Raw genomic sequence first — 13,474 nt, 5'->3', positions numbered from 1 at the left:
GAGACACGCGAGGGGGAAACGAGGGTGTGTGAGGGGAGCGGTGTGCCGGGCCAGGGGCTCTTTAAGGGGAGGGGGGGCGCTGCGCCTGGGGACAGGACGCCACCGGCTGCCGGGAGCGATGTCGGCGGCAGGCGGCGGGCCGTAGGCCCTGTCCCCGCCCCGCGGCGCTCTCCCCGCACCGCCCGCCCTGCGCCGCCGCTGCCATTGGGAGCCGAGCCGCGCCGAGCCGAGCCGAGCAGCGCCGAGCCCAGGCAGCCGCCGGTCCCGCTCCGCCGCCATCGCCATGAGCTTCTTGTTGTGAGTAGCCGCCGAGGGGTCGCGGCGGCGTGCGGGGAGGCGGGAGGTTACCCCTGCGCCCCTTCCTCCCCCTCTGCCCCGTCCCGCCCCGTCGGGCAGGGCAGCCCGCCGAGGGGACGCGGCCGCCGCCCGCCACCCTTCCCGCTTGCCCCGGGGGAGCGGGGCGGCCGCTCTCCGCCGGCACGGCTCCCCTCTTTCCGCACCTCTCCGCTCCGTCCGGCCGCGGAGCAGCGCCGTGTCCGCTCTCTGCCTTTGTGCCCCGGCGCCCCGGGGGACCCCGGCCGTGCTAACGGCCGCAACTGCCGCTTCCCCCCACCCCCAGCCGCGGGAGCTGCTCGGGGCCGGCCGCCGCCTCCCGCGCCGGCAGGGCGTTTGGAGGGCGGCAGCTGCCTGTCGACCTCTCCTTATCGGCCCGGGCGTCTGGAGCAGGGGAGGATGCGAATTTGAAAAGCGGATAAATCCAGGCGAGGCTTTGGATCGGGACTGGGGGGCAGACTTTCCCGGTGCGCGCTGTGCTGGAAGCCCAGAGCGGAGGGGGTGTCGCTGGGGAGGCGACAGTTGCCTTCAGGGAAAAAACGCGTATCGGCTGGAGTCCCCCTTCTGCTTTACCGGTGGCTTTTTTCACTCCTAGGCAGGACGGTGTGGGCAGAAGTTGCTGCCCGTAGCGTTTTCTGCGGTACCTAAGTTAGAAGGGGATGGCGCTGGCGCAGCTCGGTGAGCGCCGGCGGAGAGAAGTGAAGTCCCGGCTGAGGGCTGCGGAGATGCTGAGGGGACTGGAACGTGTCTGTGATGAGGAAAGGCGGAGAGAATTGGGCTTTCGAGGCTGGAAAAGAGCAGCCTGAGGGGGGAAGCTCATCCGTGCTGATGAGTACTTCAAGGCTGAGTGTCAGGAGGAGGGGACCAGGCTTTGTTCAGTGATGCCCGGTGACAGGCACAAACCTGACCATCAGAAGTTCCATCTGAACAGGAGGAGGAACTTCTGTAATGTGAGGGTGCTGGAGCCCTGGAGCAGGCTGCCCAATGAGGTGGTGGAGTCTCCGTCTCTGGAGACATTCCACCCCCACCTGGCTGTGTTCCTGTGGGACCTTCTTTAGGTGACTCTGCCTTTGCAGGGGGTTTGGCCTGGGTGATCTGCTGAGGTCCCTTCCAGCCCCTAAGGTTCTGTGATTGATTGGGTGTCACGGTTGTGCAGAGCTGAGGGGACAGCGCTGGCAGGGCTGTGCCGGGCTAATGAGAGGCGATTGTTTACTGCGGCATAAAAAAGCTCCCCGAGGAGCCGGTGGCAATTTAAGTGTGTGCAAAACCCTCACATTTCGCAGTTTTTTGCTTCGTAGACGGCAACTGAATGAACTTTGGTCCCTCCCCTTGGGAACAAAGACGAGGTACTTCTGGTGATTAACATAAACCGGTTCAGTGACCTATTAATTAAGGTGAAGATGCGCTCTAGGGAAAGAAGGGAAATCCAAGCAGCTGCTGGAGGCACCCTTGCAGAGCCGAGCTCCAGCAAGACCCCGCTGAGCGTTGCTGCACGCTCAGAGTTCCGTGCGAGCAGTTAGTGGGCCCTTTGCCATAACACCTTGACAGTTGTTAAAGGCTTATATTGATAACCAACAGATGTATCCAGAGCCTGCTGGTAGAGAAGATGCTTTACCTTGGGAGCTGGAGTCTTCTACTGAGTTGTGTTCTCATGGAGACAAATAACAGCGGCGCTGGCTTCCTTCTGAACCTTCCTCCACTGCGTTTAGCTTTTAACTCTGCTCTACCAAAGCAGCCTCCTTTTAACTCTGCTGCACCGGAGCAGCCTGCCTGTCGTTGTGTTTGTGCTGCCTTCACCCCAGGAGAGGTTTTGAAAGACACCTATCAGCTGCAGGGTGGAAGCTGCGAATGGGAGGTGGGTACAAATGACCCGTCGGTGGATTCAGACGCGCTGGGCTGCTCCTAATGAGAAGCCCAGCTGTCTCCCTCCTTCATAATTCTCAGCTGCTGCAATAGAGAAGGAGTAGGGGGGGAAGAGGATTTCGAGTACAGCGGTGTCCTGGGAGTCTGGTTTGCAAATTAGAGAGCCTCCCTCTCCGTGGCATTTGGCTGAGAGGTAACGGAAAAGCGTGAGCCCCTCCACCCTCTGTCACAGGCAATAATGAGATGCTTGTTTCTTTTTTCCAGACCCTTCTGAAACCTCAGAAAGCAAACCTTTCCCCTCCACACCCCTTCCATTGTTTCAAGTGGCCCTGCAGGATGAAACGTGGCAATGGAAAGTGGGGTGGTTGCATGGCAAAGCAAGAAACGTTGGCGAAGCTGCTGTTGGCAGAGCGCTGCAGACGGCACCTAGTTTACTCACCTTGCAGTCTAGAAATGGATTGCAAAGAAATGCATTCAAAATATGCCTGCTAGGCCTCAGGGGGACTTTCTGTCTTCTGCCAAGTGGTTGGCTGTGGGGTTTTTTTGAAGCATCCAGAAAGTTAGCACCCCCTTTTGCCCGGCCTGAGTGTCGTGGTGGTGTGACAGAGCCGCTCGAAGGTAGCGGTTGGGCACCTCTTGCCAGATGTTGTGTTGCAAGCTTGTGTGCCGAGCTGCAGACCTCCCCATGTCATCACAGCGCTTTTCACACCGTTTCTCACAAGGCTTTTCCACCCCCTTTTCCACCCTGATCCGCAGCTGGCAGCGTGGATGGTTCGCTGCGCTCTCTTCCTCTGCCGGCGATACCGTTGCGTCTTCAGGAACCGATTCGGGCTTCTGCCCCGGTGCTAAAGATGCAGCAGGAAGGCTTCTGATTGCAGCAAGCCTGTCCTGCAGGTTCCAGGTGGCTAACTGGGCTGTGGTTTGCCAGCTGGACGCTCAAGTAGGGGATCCAAAGCCGTGCTCTTGCTCGCTGTCAGATAACAGAGCGATTGTGCTCGGATAACACAGGGTGCCTGGGGCCCCCCGCGCGGGCCCGCTGCACGGTCCTCGTCTGCTGACAAATCCATTGCTATTCTTTGCTGTTGCTAGGGCCAGTGACATATAAAGCTACAGGGAGGGAGGGGTGGGGGTGAAAAAGAAGAAATATCAAGGGAAACCATTGTTTTCTCTCATTCTGGGTGACATTATAAAGAGACTGTCTTGTGAGACGAGGCACTGAATGAGCACGACTCCCGTTTTGACAGCGGTTGTGATTTCCAGCGCTGCCTGCTTTCTCTGAGCTGTTTCTTCCTTGCTGAGAAGACTTTCTGAACCTCTCCAATTTTCTTTGAGGGAAATGCTAATAAAATTTAAGCAAATAAATAAACTGCAGCCTGCTAAGTTCTCTGTGAAGAGGAAATTGCAGCATAGCTGCAGGTACTTCAGCTCAACATCTCCAAGGGAGAGAAATTAAAGATAGTCCTGGTAGGCGTGCCAGATGGTGAGAGGCTTGTGGTATCCTACACTGGCACAGCTTACATAAAAAAAAAAGCCAAGAAAAGGAGCTAGAGGGAAACCATTTAATTCACTAAAGAAGGAGGAAAAAAAATACCAGTTTTGGTGTTGAAGTTGTGAAGTGGCCTTGTCTTTGACAAAATAAACCCGCCGTCAAAACAAAACGGCGTGGGGAGCTTGGAAAAGAAGGCCTCCAAACAAAAGGACAGCTTCAGCCAAACCCCAAACTCCAGGAGAACCTGGGAAGGCCCCCAGAATATTCCACCGTGCAGCAGCTCTCTGAAAAGGAGGCTCATGTCAGTAGGCACAGCCGATGGGGTTTGAAAGAGAAGGCGCTGATGGAAAGGGTGAGGGCGAGCGGCTGTTGTTTGGGGCTTGTGTGTTCAAAGATGCTGAGGAAGGGCTGAGAGGATTGGGGCTTTTTAGCGTGGAGAAGAGCAGCCTGAGGGGGGACCTCATCAGTGCTGATCAATACTTCAAGGGTAGGTGGCAGGAGGATGGCACCAGGCTTTGTTCAGAGGTGTCCAGTGATAGGACAAGGGGTGACAGGCACAACCAACCATCAGAAGCTCCATCTGAACGTGAGGAGGAACTGCTGTAATGTGAGGGTGCTGGAGCCCTGGAGCAGGCTGCCCAGAGAGGTGGTGGAGTCTCCATCAACCTGCCAACCGGTGTGCACCTTCAGAAAGCAGCTGATCAAGTTTGTGTGCGATGAAACGGAAAGAAATGGCAGCCCCCGGTGCCTGGGTGCTGCTGCCTTAGCGGTGAGGTTGGAGGTGGAGGGCTGCAAAGCTGAGCTTGTGCTGCTGCCTGGCTTTTCTTCCAGAAAGAACTAGTCTGCCTTGGAATGACAGAGCTGTGTGGACCACTTCAGGTGCTTGAGCCTGGCATTGCCTTGGAAAAAAGCCTTTTGCTGCCAGTACTCTGTTTTGGGGGGCGTGAAGTTGATGATGAGTTGATGTGTGAGTTGGAGTGAGTGATTGGTGCTTTTAAATGGACATCAGGAGGAAGTTCTCAGTGAGAGAGGTGAAATACTGGATCAGGTTGCTCAGAGATGTGTCTGAGGTTCCCATCCCTGCAGACATTCAAGGTCAGACTTGGTGTGGCCCTGGGCAGCCTGATCTAGTTGGAGGTGTCCCTGGTGCCTGCAGGGGGTTGTGCAAGATGCTCTCTGAGGGCCCCTTCCAACCAAGTTGCAGTCTGTGTATCCACTGTTCTTAGATGCTTCCTTCTCAGTAGAGAAGCAATAGTTTGGAGTGGAAAAAAACCCAACCCCATAGCAAGCAAGGCATTGTTCAGTGTGAAACTCGTGTTTACTACATGGCTCTGATGTCCAGCCTTAATTGCTTCCTAATTGTTTGCTTTTATGCCACGATTGTTTTCCCTTGTTTGTCCTCCTCTCTTTGTGTTTGCAGCTGAAGTGAACCTCTGCAATTAGCTATTTACATTTGTCAGACAGAAGAGTGGTGGAACAAGGATCACTTTCAGGGGAGGATTTGTCTGAAGTGAATGGGTTTGTAATCTTGAAAGGGTGCCAAAAGCCTTCGGTGGTTTTCTGTCAGGTCTTCGGATTTAGGACCTCTTTATGGCAACAGACAACCACCACAGGGCCAGGCCAGGGGTCACAGCTGCATCTGAGGCTGCCTGTGTCTGGAGAGAGAAATGATATTTCTTTGTTATCTTGTTTGAAAAAAGGATGAAGTGTGGGAAGCATTTGTCCACTGAGGGTGACTTAAGAGCTGCAGTGTGGTGATGCTTAATGGCCAGGGCTGGCAGAATGAAGTTGCTGTTTTCCTTTGAGAAGTTAATAGCTGCCACTCTTAAACAGCCACTTTACATCTTCCCTTGTAAGCAGGAGGAACGATGCTGCTGCCAAAGCTGTCAATAAGCCTTTGACCCACAAACCAACCCAAACCACAGGATGTGCTGTGGGATGCTTTCAGCAGTCCTAAACTGAGCCACTTCTGATCAGGCTGCAGTGCCCTGGCTGCTCTTTGCTTTGGGGAGTGCTGGGGGTTCCACGTGCAAATGCTCCCTTCTCAGCTCTGACTAAAGCTTCATTGCTCCTCACGGGCTTTAAAGAGTGTTTCTGACCTGTTGCCCCCTCCCTGGAGGTGTTCAAGGCCAGGCTGGATGAGGCCTTGAGCACCCTGGGCTGGTGGGAGGTGTCCCTGCTCATGGCAGGGATTGGAGCTGGATGAGCTTTCAGGTCCCTTCCAGCCCAAGCCATTCTGTGAATCTGTGGACTTACTTCAGTGACTGTGTTCCAGCTTGCAAATGGGAATGGTCTTTCTTCCTTTGTTCTGTCTTCATGCATCCCTCTTGAAATCCAGCTTTGACCTTCTCCTCTCTTCTCATCCCAGCTTTCCTTCTGCTTTGTTTTGAGGACACCTCTATCTTGCTCCCCCTCTTCTCCTCCTTCTCCAGTTCCCAGCTGTTCCTTGGCAGGAATCCATTCCTTTTGTTGTTCTTGCATACCTCCTGTGATCCTAGCCATATTTCAGCTGAGTTGTAGTTGGAGTTTGCTTCTCTTCCACATGCTTGGGTTGCTTGGGTCTTTTTGGTCTCAAGCTGGGAAGTTTAGGCTGGAGGTGAGGAGGAAGTTCTTCACTGAGAGAGTTGTTAGGCATTGGGATGTGCTGCCCAGGGAGGTGGTGGAGTCCCCATCCCTGGAGGTGTTCAGGAGGGGATTGGATGTGGCCCTTGGTGCCATGGTTTAGTCATGGGGTCTGTGGTGACAGGTTGGACTTGATGATCTCTGAGGTCTCTTCCAGCCTTGGTGATTCTGTTGTTGCACTTCACCTTGAAATTTGGTAGTTCACCTCCAGAGGCCATTGCTTATCTCCTAGAAATAAGAGGAAATCAGGATCCCTTCCTTGGTGAAGAACATCCTGCAGCTTGAGGCCTCCTAATGCCTGGGTTTATTGTCTTTATCACAAGTCTTAAGTCCTTTCTTTATGACAAAGAGAAGAAGTGAGCTTAAGTGAGCTCTGCTGAACTCCTTCTCTTGCTCAAGATTGGGACATCTGGTTTTTTTGGGGGGTTGGGTTTGGTTTTGACACAGAAATCATTTCAACCCAGATAATGACTGGGAGGCTTCCCCGTGCTGACCTCAGTGAACCAACCAAGGTTTGGTTTTGCCAGCTGACACTTTGTGTTGGTTTTGCTTCTCCCGACTTCAGCAGCTCAGCCTGGGCTTTGCTTGAATGGAGTCATTGTTCTAGGGGCTTGCTGAGTGTTCAGCATCCAGGGATCAGGACAGCATTGCTGTGCCTTCTGCCTGTCGTGCTCTGGGCTAAGCAAATGCTGCTTGTTCTGATGCTGGAGTGTAAATTCCACAGGAAAGCAGCGTCTCTGATGTCCTGCTATTACCTCCTGGGGCTGACAGCTCTCCTTGAAATTCCTTCCAATACCTGAAGGGAGGTTACAGGAGAGCTGAGGGGGAGCTTTTTGCAAGGGCTTACAGTGACAGGACAAGGGACAATGGCTTTGAGGGGAGAATGAGGCTGGAGGGGAGGAAGAAAGTCTAGCCAGCAAGGGTGGGGAGACACTGGCACAGGTTGCCCAGGGAGGCTGTGGCTGCCTCCTCTCTGGAGGTGTTCAAGGCCAGGTTGGATGAGGCCTTGAGCAAGCTGTGCTGGTGGGAGGTGTCCCTGCCTGTGTTGGGTTGGAACTGGCTGAGCTTTCAGGTCCCCTCCGATCCAAATCATGGCAGCATTGTGGGATTGCTGCTGCAGTGAGTGGAGAAGAAGAGTCGTCTCTAGTTTAGATTCACCACAGAGCAGCTCCACTGAGCTGTGGCCTCCGCTGGCACAAGCTTAGATGACTGGAAAGATCTGCTGCCCTGTGTGTGTAGGAGCTGTGGCTCCCCCTCAGGTGGATTTTCCTGACGAGGCTTCACCTGCTGGAAGCAAGTTTGGCTGAGGGTAGAGCTGGGATGTAGAGCACTGGCTGGGATCTGGGGGCTGTGCAGGCAAGGCTTGGTGGTGAGATAATGCAGTGTATTTTTGGAAAGCTGTTAGGTTATTCCCTGCTGCCTCCTGGCCAGTTCTTCCTGTTGTTCTGGGTGTTATTTCTTGCCTCTGCTGATGGTTATTTCCTGAGTTCAGACCCCTTGTAGCTATTCATTGAAGGCTAAGTGGAATCTTAGAGACCTGCTTGGGGCTTTTCTCTTGGGAAGCTGCCCGGGGTTTCTCGTTTGCCGTGTTGATATCACCAACCTGCTTTGTTTGGGGGGCTGCAAGAAGAGGCAGCCTCTCCTGAAGTGCCCAAGTGACTTCCTCCCCTTCAAAATCTAGTTGAAGTTCCACCTTTAGCTTTGCCTTTTTCCTAACCACAGGCCCAGGTTGTTGTTTTTACTGTGTTTCAAGGGCCTGCAAGCTCTCGGACCCTGGAGCCCTTTTTTGTGCTCAGCTGCCCTGCTGTGATTCCTTAGGTTGTCTGACTGGGTTTGCTTTAGTCATTCAGAGAGCATTGGTTTTCCAAAGCACTGATCAGCATTTTGGGAACCCATCCATGCTCTTGAGGCATGTTCTCCAAGCACTATATTTGGTGTATAAGTAAGGATCTAATTTGATGCCAGAGCCAAGCTTTTTATTGCTGCAATTCATCATCCTCAGCAGCTCGTGGATCACTTTCTGAAGAGCTCTGCTTCCTCCTTGCTCAAATGGATTTAAAGGGTGTGACTCCTCCCAGCAGGTGAAGCTGGGTGATGCAGAGGGCATCAGGAATGCAAAGACACAAAGAGATTTTTTAGCTGGGTGTAAGGAAGCCTCTGCAGCAGGAAGAACACTTTGCTAGGGAAAGGAGCATAGAGCTTTTCCGTGGCACACTTCTGTCCTTGTTTGACCAGACTGAGAGGGTACTGCAGTAAAGAGATCATAGGTGGGCAAATACCTGCCTGAGTTCTTTGTCAGCCCCCTGCCCCCTTTCTTCCTGTCCCACAAGCTGGCTGATGCTCTGTGGGACTGGCAGTGTGCAGGGCTGGAGCTCTGCTGGCTACCTCAGGGTATTTTCACTTGCTTGCTGATCTTCAACTCCTTCATCCTGCTTAAATCATAGGATGGTTTGGGTTGGAAGGGAGCTCCAAAGGTCACCTAGTCCAAGCCCTAATGCTGGCTTCAGGAACTCTTTCTTCATTGTTGTTCCCAGTTTCTTTTCTTTGAACACAGCCAGCTGTGTTACTGAGGGAAACGATCCCCATTTGGAGCTTTCCACATCTCAGGGGGTTCTGTTTCTTTCATAACTTGTTCAGTTGCATCCATAAGGGGATTAATGAGGAGACCTTACCATGGCTGTAAATCATAGCATCAGTCAGGGTTGGAAGGGACCACAAGGATCATCCAGTTCCAACCCCCCTGCCATGGGCAGGGACACCTCACACCAGATCAGCCTGGCCACAGCCTCGTCCAGCCTGGGCTTAAACACCTCCCTGGACAACCCATTCCAGGGCTTCACCACTCTCATGGGGAAGAACTTCCTCCTCGTGTCCAGCCTGAATCTCCCCACCTCCAGCTTCATTGCATTAATCTCTGCAGGGTGGGCATCAAAAAGAAGGGGCCAGGCTCTTTGCAGTGGTGTCCTGTGACAGGACAAGGGGCAGCGGACACCAACTGGAACCCAGGAAGCTCCACCTCAGCAGGAGGGAAAACTTCCCTGGTGTGAGGCTGCTGGGGCAGGCTGTGGAGTCTCCTTCTCTGGAGCCTTTCAAGCCCCAGCTGGCTGTGTTCCTGGGTGCCCTGCTCTGGCAGGGAGGTTGGACTTAATCTCCAGAGGTCCCCTCCAAGCCCCGCGCCGTCCCAGGATTTTGTGGTGCTTTCTCGTGGCGGTTCCTGGTGACCTGTGTTTGCTCATGCTCTGTGGCCAGTTTCTTTCCCTCTCTTGCTGGTGTTCACTCTGCCAGGCCAGGGTTTCAGTGTCCTTGCTTCCCTCTTAAAAAGGAGAAAAGCTCCCTGCTGCATTCCCCTGTGTTCTGCTGACGTTTGAGCTGTCTGAAGCTGCTTTTCATGTCCCCATGCCTCTGCAGAGCATGTGCTGTGTCATCCTCACTCCCACATGTGTTACCAGGCAGCTTCCCTCCCTGCAATGGTTTCCCTTCAGAACCTAACAGTTTCTTGGAAGAATCCAAGTGCCTCCTTTTAAGAATTTCTCCTGAAAACAAACTCCTCAAATGTTCTTCCTCCTGCCTGTGCTCTTGGGTCTGTCTCTTGTGACAAAGCAGAGGGAGGCCATCTGAGCTGACTGGGGCTGCAGGTCCCCCAGGGTTGGGTCTTTCTGCAGGTCAATGGGTATGGAGCATGTAGGAATCTATTGTTGCCAGGTGTTGCAGTGGCATCCTGGGCTGTGTCAGAAGTGTGGTCAGCAGGTTGAGAGAAGTGATTCTGCCCTTCTGCTCTGCTGAGACCTCACCCGGAGCACTGCAATTCTGGAGCCCCCTGCATAAGAGAGTCCTGGAGCTGCTGGAGAGGGCCCAGAGAAGGCCATGAAGATGATCAGGGAGCTGCAGAACTTCCCCTCTGGGGACAGGCTGAGGCAGGTGGGATTGTTCAGCCTGGAGAAGAGAAGGCTCCAGGGAGACCTTAGAGCAGCCTTCCAGTACCTGAAAGGGCTCCAGGAGAGCTGGGGAGGGACTTTGGACAAGGGCTTGGAGTGATAGGATAAGAAGGAATGGATTGAAGCTTGAGGAGGAGAGATTGAGACTGGAGATTAGGAAGAAGTTGTTGCCAGTGAGGGTGGGGAGACACTGGCACAGGGAGGCTGTGGATGCCCTCTCCCTGGAGGTGTTCAAGGCCAGGCTGGATGAGGCCTTGAGCAACCTGTGCTGGTGGGAGGTGTCCCTGCCCGTGGCAGGGGGTGGTTTGCAACTGGCTGATCTTGAAGGTCCCTTCCAACCCAAACCATGATCCTGTGACTCTGTTTCCATCTAAGTTTCCCTCTGAGGAGTGCTCTTGGCCTGTCCCTCCCCTTGCCTGGCCCAGCAGAGGACACTTGAGGGGCTGAGTCACTTCTGCTGCTGCAGATTACTTGAGTTGTGTTTGTGAGTGCTCAGGCAGGGCCCTGGTGCTGTCCAGGGAGGACAACTGTGACTTCTTCTGGGTATTCTGAGCCTTTCCCAGGAGATGAAAGTGTTTGAAATGGAGCTGTTGTGAATGAAATGAGAGGATTTGGTTTGGGTGTGAGCACAGCAAACCCATGAGGATTTCCTGCTTGCAGGAGGGCTCCCTGGACACCTCCTTGGAGAGCTGTGATTACCTGGGAGAAGGGCTGCATCCACGTGGGTGAACAGCAGGAACACCATTCCCATGGTTGGGGTTGTAGTAGGCATGAGTGCTGAAGCATGACCTTAGAACAGAATAGAATGGAATTTACCAGCTTGGAAAAGACCTCAGAGATCATCCAGTCCAACCTCTCACCCAACATCATCTGATCAACCAAACCATGGCACCAAGCACCCCATCCAGTCTCCTCTTAAACACCTCCACCACCTCCCTGGGCAGCACATTCCAATGGCCAGTATCTCTTGCTGGGAAGAACTTCTTCCTAACCTCCAGCCTGAACCTCCCCTGGCACAGCTTGAGACTGTGTCCTCTTGTTCTGGTGCTGGGTGCCTGGGAGAAGAGACCAACCCCCACCTGGCTCCAACCTCCCTTCAGGGAGTTGGAGAGAGCAAGAAGGTCTCCCCTGAGCCTCCTCTTCTGCAGGCTAAGCAACCCCAGCTCCCTCAGCCTCTCCTCCCAGGGCTGTGCTCCAGACCCCTCCCCAGCTTGGTTGCCCTTCTCTGGACACCTTCCCCTTCTTTACAGGCACCTTCTGAGCCCACAGAGGTGGGGAGGAGGGAAGTGTAGGTGGCTGCCTGGCTGAGCTAGAACACAGCCTGTGTCCCCCTAGCACCTCTGTGGGTTGGGCATGGCGTGTGCTGCTGCAGGGCATGTGTCCCATGGCCTCTCTCCAAGGAGCAGTCACTCCCCGAGGCACAGCCAGGAGAAGCTTCCCTTCAGCTGTGCTGCAGCTGATGGATCCCATGCTTGCTTGCTGTCACTGACTCTGAGGTGTGCATTTTGAATGGGACAAAGGAAGAAGGCTTTCAGGAGTGTGGGCATGTTCTGACAGCTTCCAACACTGGCTGGGGCTAGCAAAAGCAAAACCATTCCTTAAGGCCACCTTAAATTGCTTTCTCCTCACTGGATGTGAGTCATCTGATAAACTTCTGCTCTCCTGACGTGCAGAGGCTTGTGTGTCATGACTCCTCTGGTTTTTGATGAGGTGATGACTTTTTCAGCTACCTTCTCATACCATCCTGTGTGGAACTTCAGTCTGGGAAAGGCATTTTTCCAGGGAAGTGTATTTTTTCCCAAGAAGGGGAAGTCAGGTGTTAATTAACCCTCACCTGAGGCACTGAGAGGTGACAATGGGAGTAAAGTGTGCTCCAGACCCCTCCCCAGCTTTGCTGCCCTTCTCTGGACACCTTCCAGCACCTCAGCATCTTTCCTAAGCTGAGGAGCCCAGAACTGGACACAGGACTCAAGGTGTGGCCTGACCAGTGCTGAGCACAGGGCAGGAGATGCTCCCTGCTCCTGCTGGCCACACTGTTCCTGCTGCAGGCCAGGATGCCATTGGCCTTCTTGGCCACCTGGGCACACTGCTGTCTCATGTTCAGCCTACCATCAACCAGCACCCCCAGGTCCCTCTCTGCCTGGCTGCTCTCAGCCACTCTGACCCCAGCCTGTGGCACTGCCTGGGGTTGCTGTGGCCAATGTGCAGCCCCTGGCACTTGGATGTGTTCAATCTCCTGCCCTTGGGCTCTGCCCCTCTGCCCAGCCTGTCCAGGTCCCTCTGCAGAGCTCTCCTGCCCTCTAACAGCTCAACTCCTGCCCCCAGCTTGCTGTCAGCTGCAAACTTACTGCTGATGGACTCAATGCCCTCCTCCAGGTCATCAATGAAGACACTAAAGAGCATGGGGCCCAGCACTGATCCCTGGGGGACACCACTGGTGCCTGGCTGCTATCACCTGGAAAGGTTGGACCAGAGGGTCCTTGGGGTCCCTTCCCATTCTGGGAAGCATCTCCTGCCTGCAGTGACCTCCCTGTCAGTGCTGGAGGCACTGTTTCTGCTCTAGAAGCCTAGCTGTTGTTTGGCAGAAGGGAGGGAAGAGGCTGCCCACAGCTTTCCTGCAGGAGGAGCAGGCTGTGAGCAGAGAAGGGGTGCTTTGCCTCCCTCTCCTTGGCTTGGAAGGCATCTTTGGTAGCCTGGGCAACTGGCTGTGGCTTGGGCAGGCAGGAAGTGAGTTCCTTGTGGAGCGGGAGCCTCTTCGCTCCCAAGTGCGCTGTTGGCCTGGGGAGGAATCCTGCCTGAGGCACTCTCTGAAGTCACCCTTTCTAAGGGTGACATGTCTCATTTCACTGACTTCACTCCAGGTGTGGTAAGCTGCTTAGGAGCTTGTTCTTCTGTCTCCTGCTAGCTACAGGGGGAAGCTTCAAGCCCCAAGTGTTTTCAGTGTGGCTCCTACAGCAGGAGGCACAGATGAAGCCAAGGTGTGTGCTGTTGCTGCAGGCACCCCCCTGTGCTGCTGGGGTGCTTTCAAGTCACTGCAACTGATTCTTCCTTAAACCAACAAAACAAAGCAAAACAACCCCCACCCTGGCCTGGAATTGCTCTCTAAGCCCCTTCTGGAGGGCAGCTCTGCTCTGTGAGGACTTGGCAGCTTGATGCTGGCAGAGGCTCTTTCTCTCCACCTGCAGAGAATTAGACTTTTTACAGCTTAATGTTTGTCAAGGTTAATTTTGTT

General features: G+C 54.2%; 1 protein-coding gene across 2 annotated transcripts in view; it reads left to right on the top strand.

Annotated features, from left to right (window-relative positions):
- MOB1B (MOB kinase activator 1B) overlaps window positions 1-13,474 on the top strand; it is a 34,403-nt gene that overhangs the window by 5,632 nt on the left and 15,297 nt on the right. The window contains exon 1 of one of the 2 annotated variants that reach the window (XM_054172693.1): window positions 152-297. The exons of the other annotated variant lie outside the window; for it this stretch is intronic. Coding sequence (XP_054028668.1) covers window positions 284-297 — 14 coding nt within the window. The 5' untranslated portion in view covers window positions 152-283. Of the gene's footprint in view, window positions 1-151; window positions 298-13,474 lie in introns of those variants that run through there. 2 annotated transcript variants of the gene reach the window in all.

This window comes from Dryobates pubescens, chromosome 24 (genome assembly GCF_014839835.1).
Source record: "Dryobates pubescens isolate bDryPub1 chromosome 24, bDryPub1.pri, whole genome shotgun sequence".
NCBI lineage: Eukaryota > Metazoa > Chordata > Aves > Piciformes > Picidae > Dryobates > Dryobates pubescens.
This window is presented reverse-complemented; position numbering and strand designations above follow the sequence as displayed.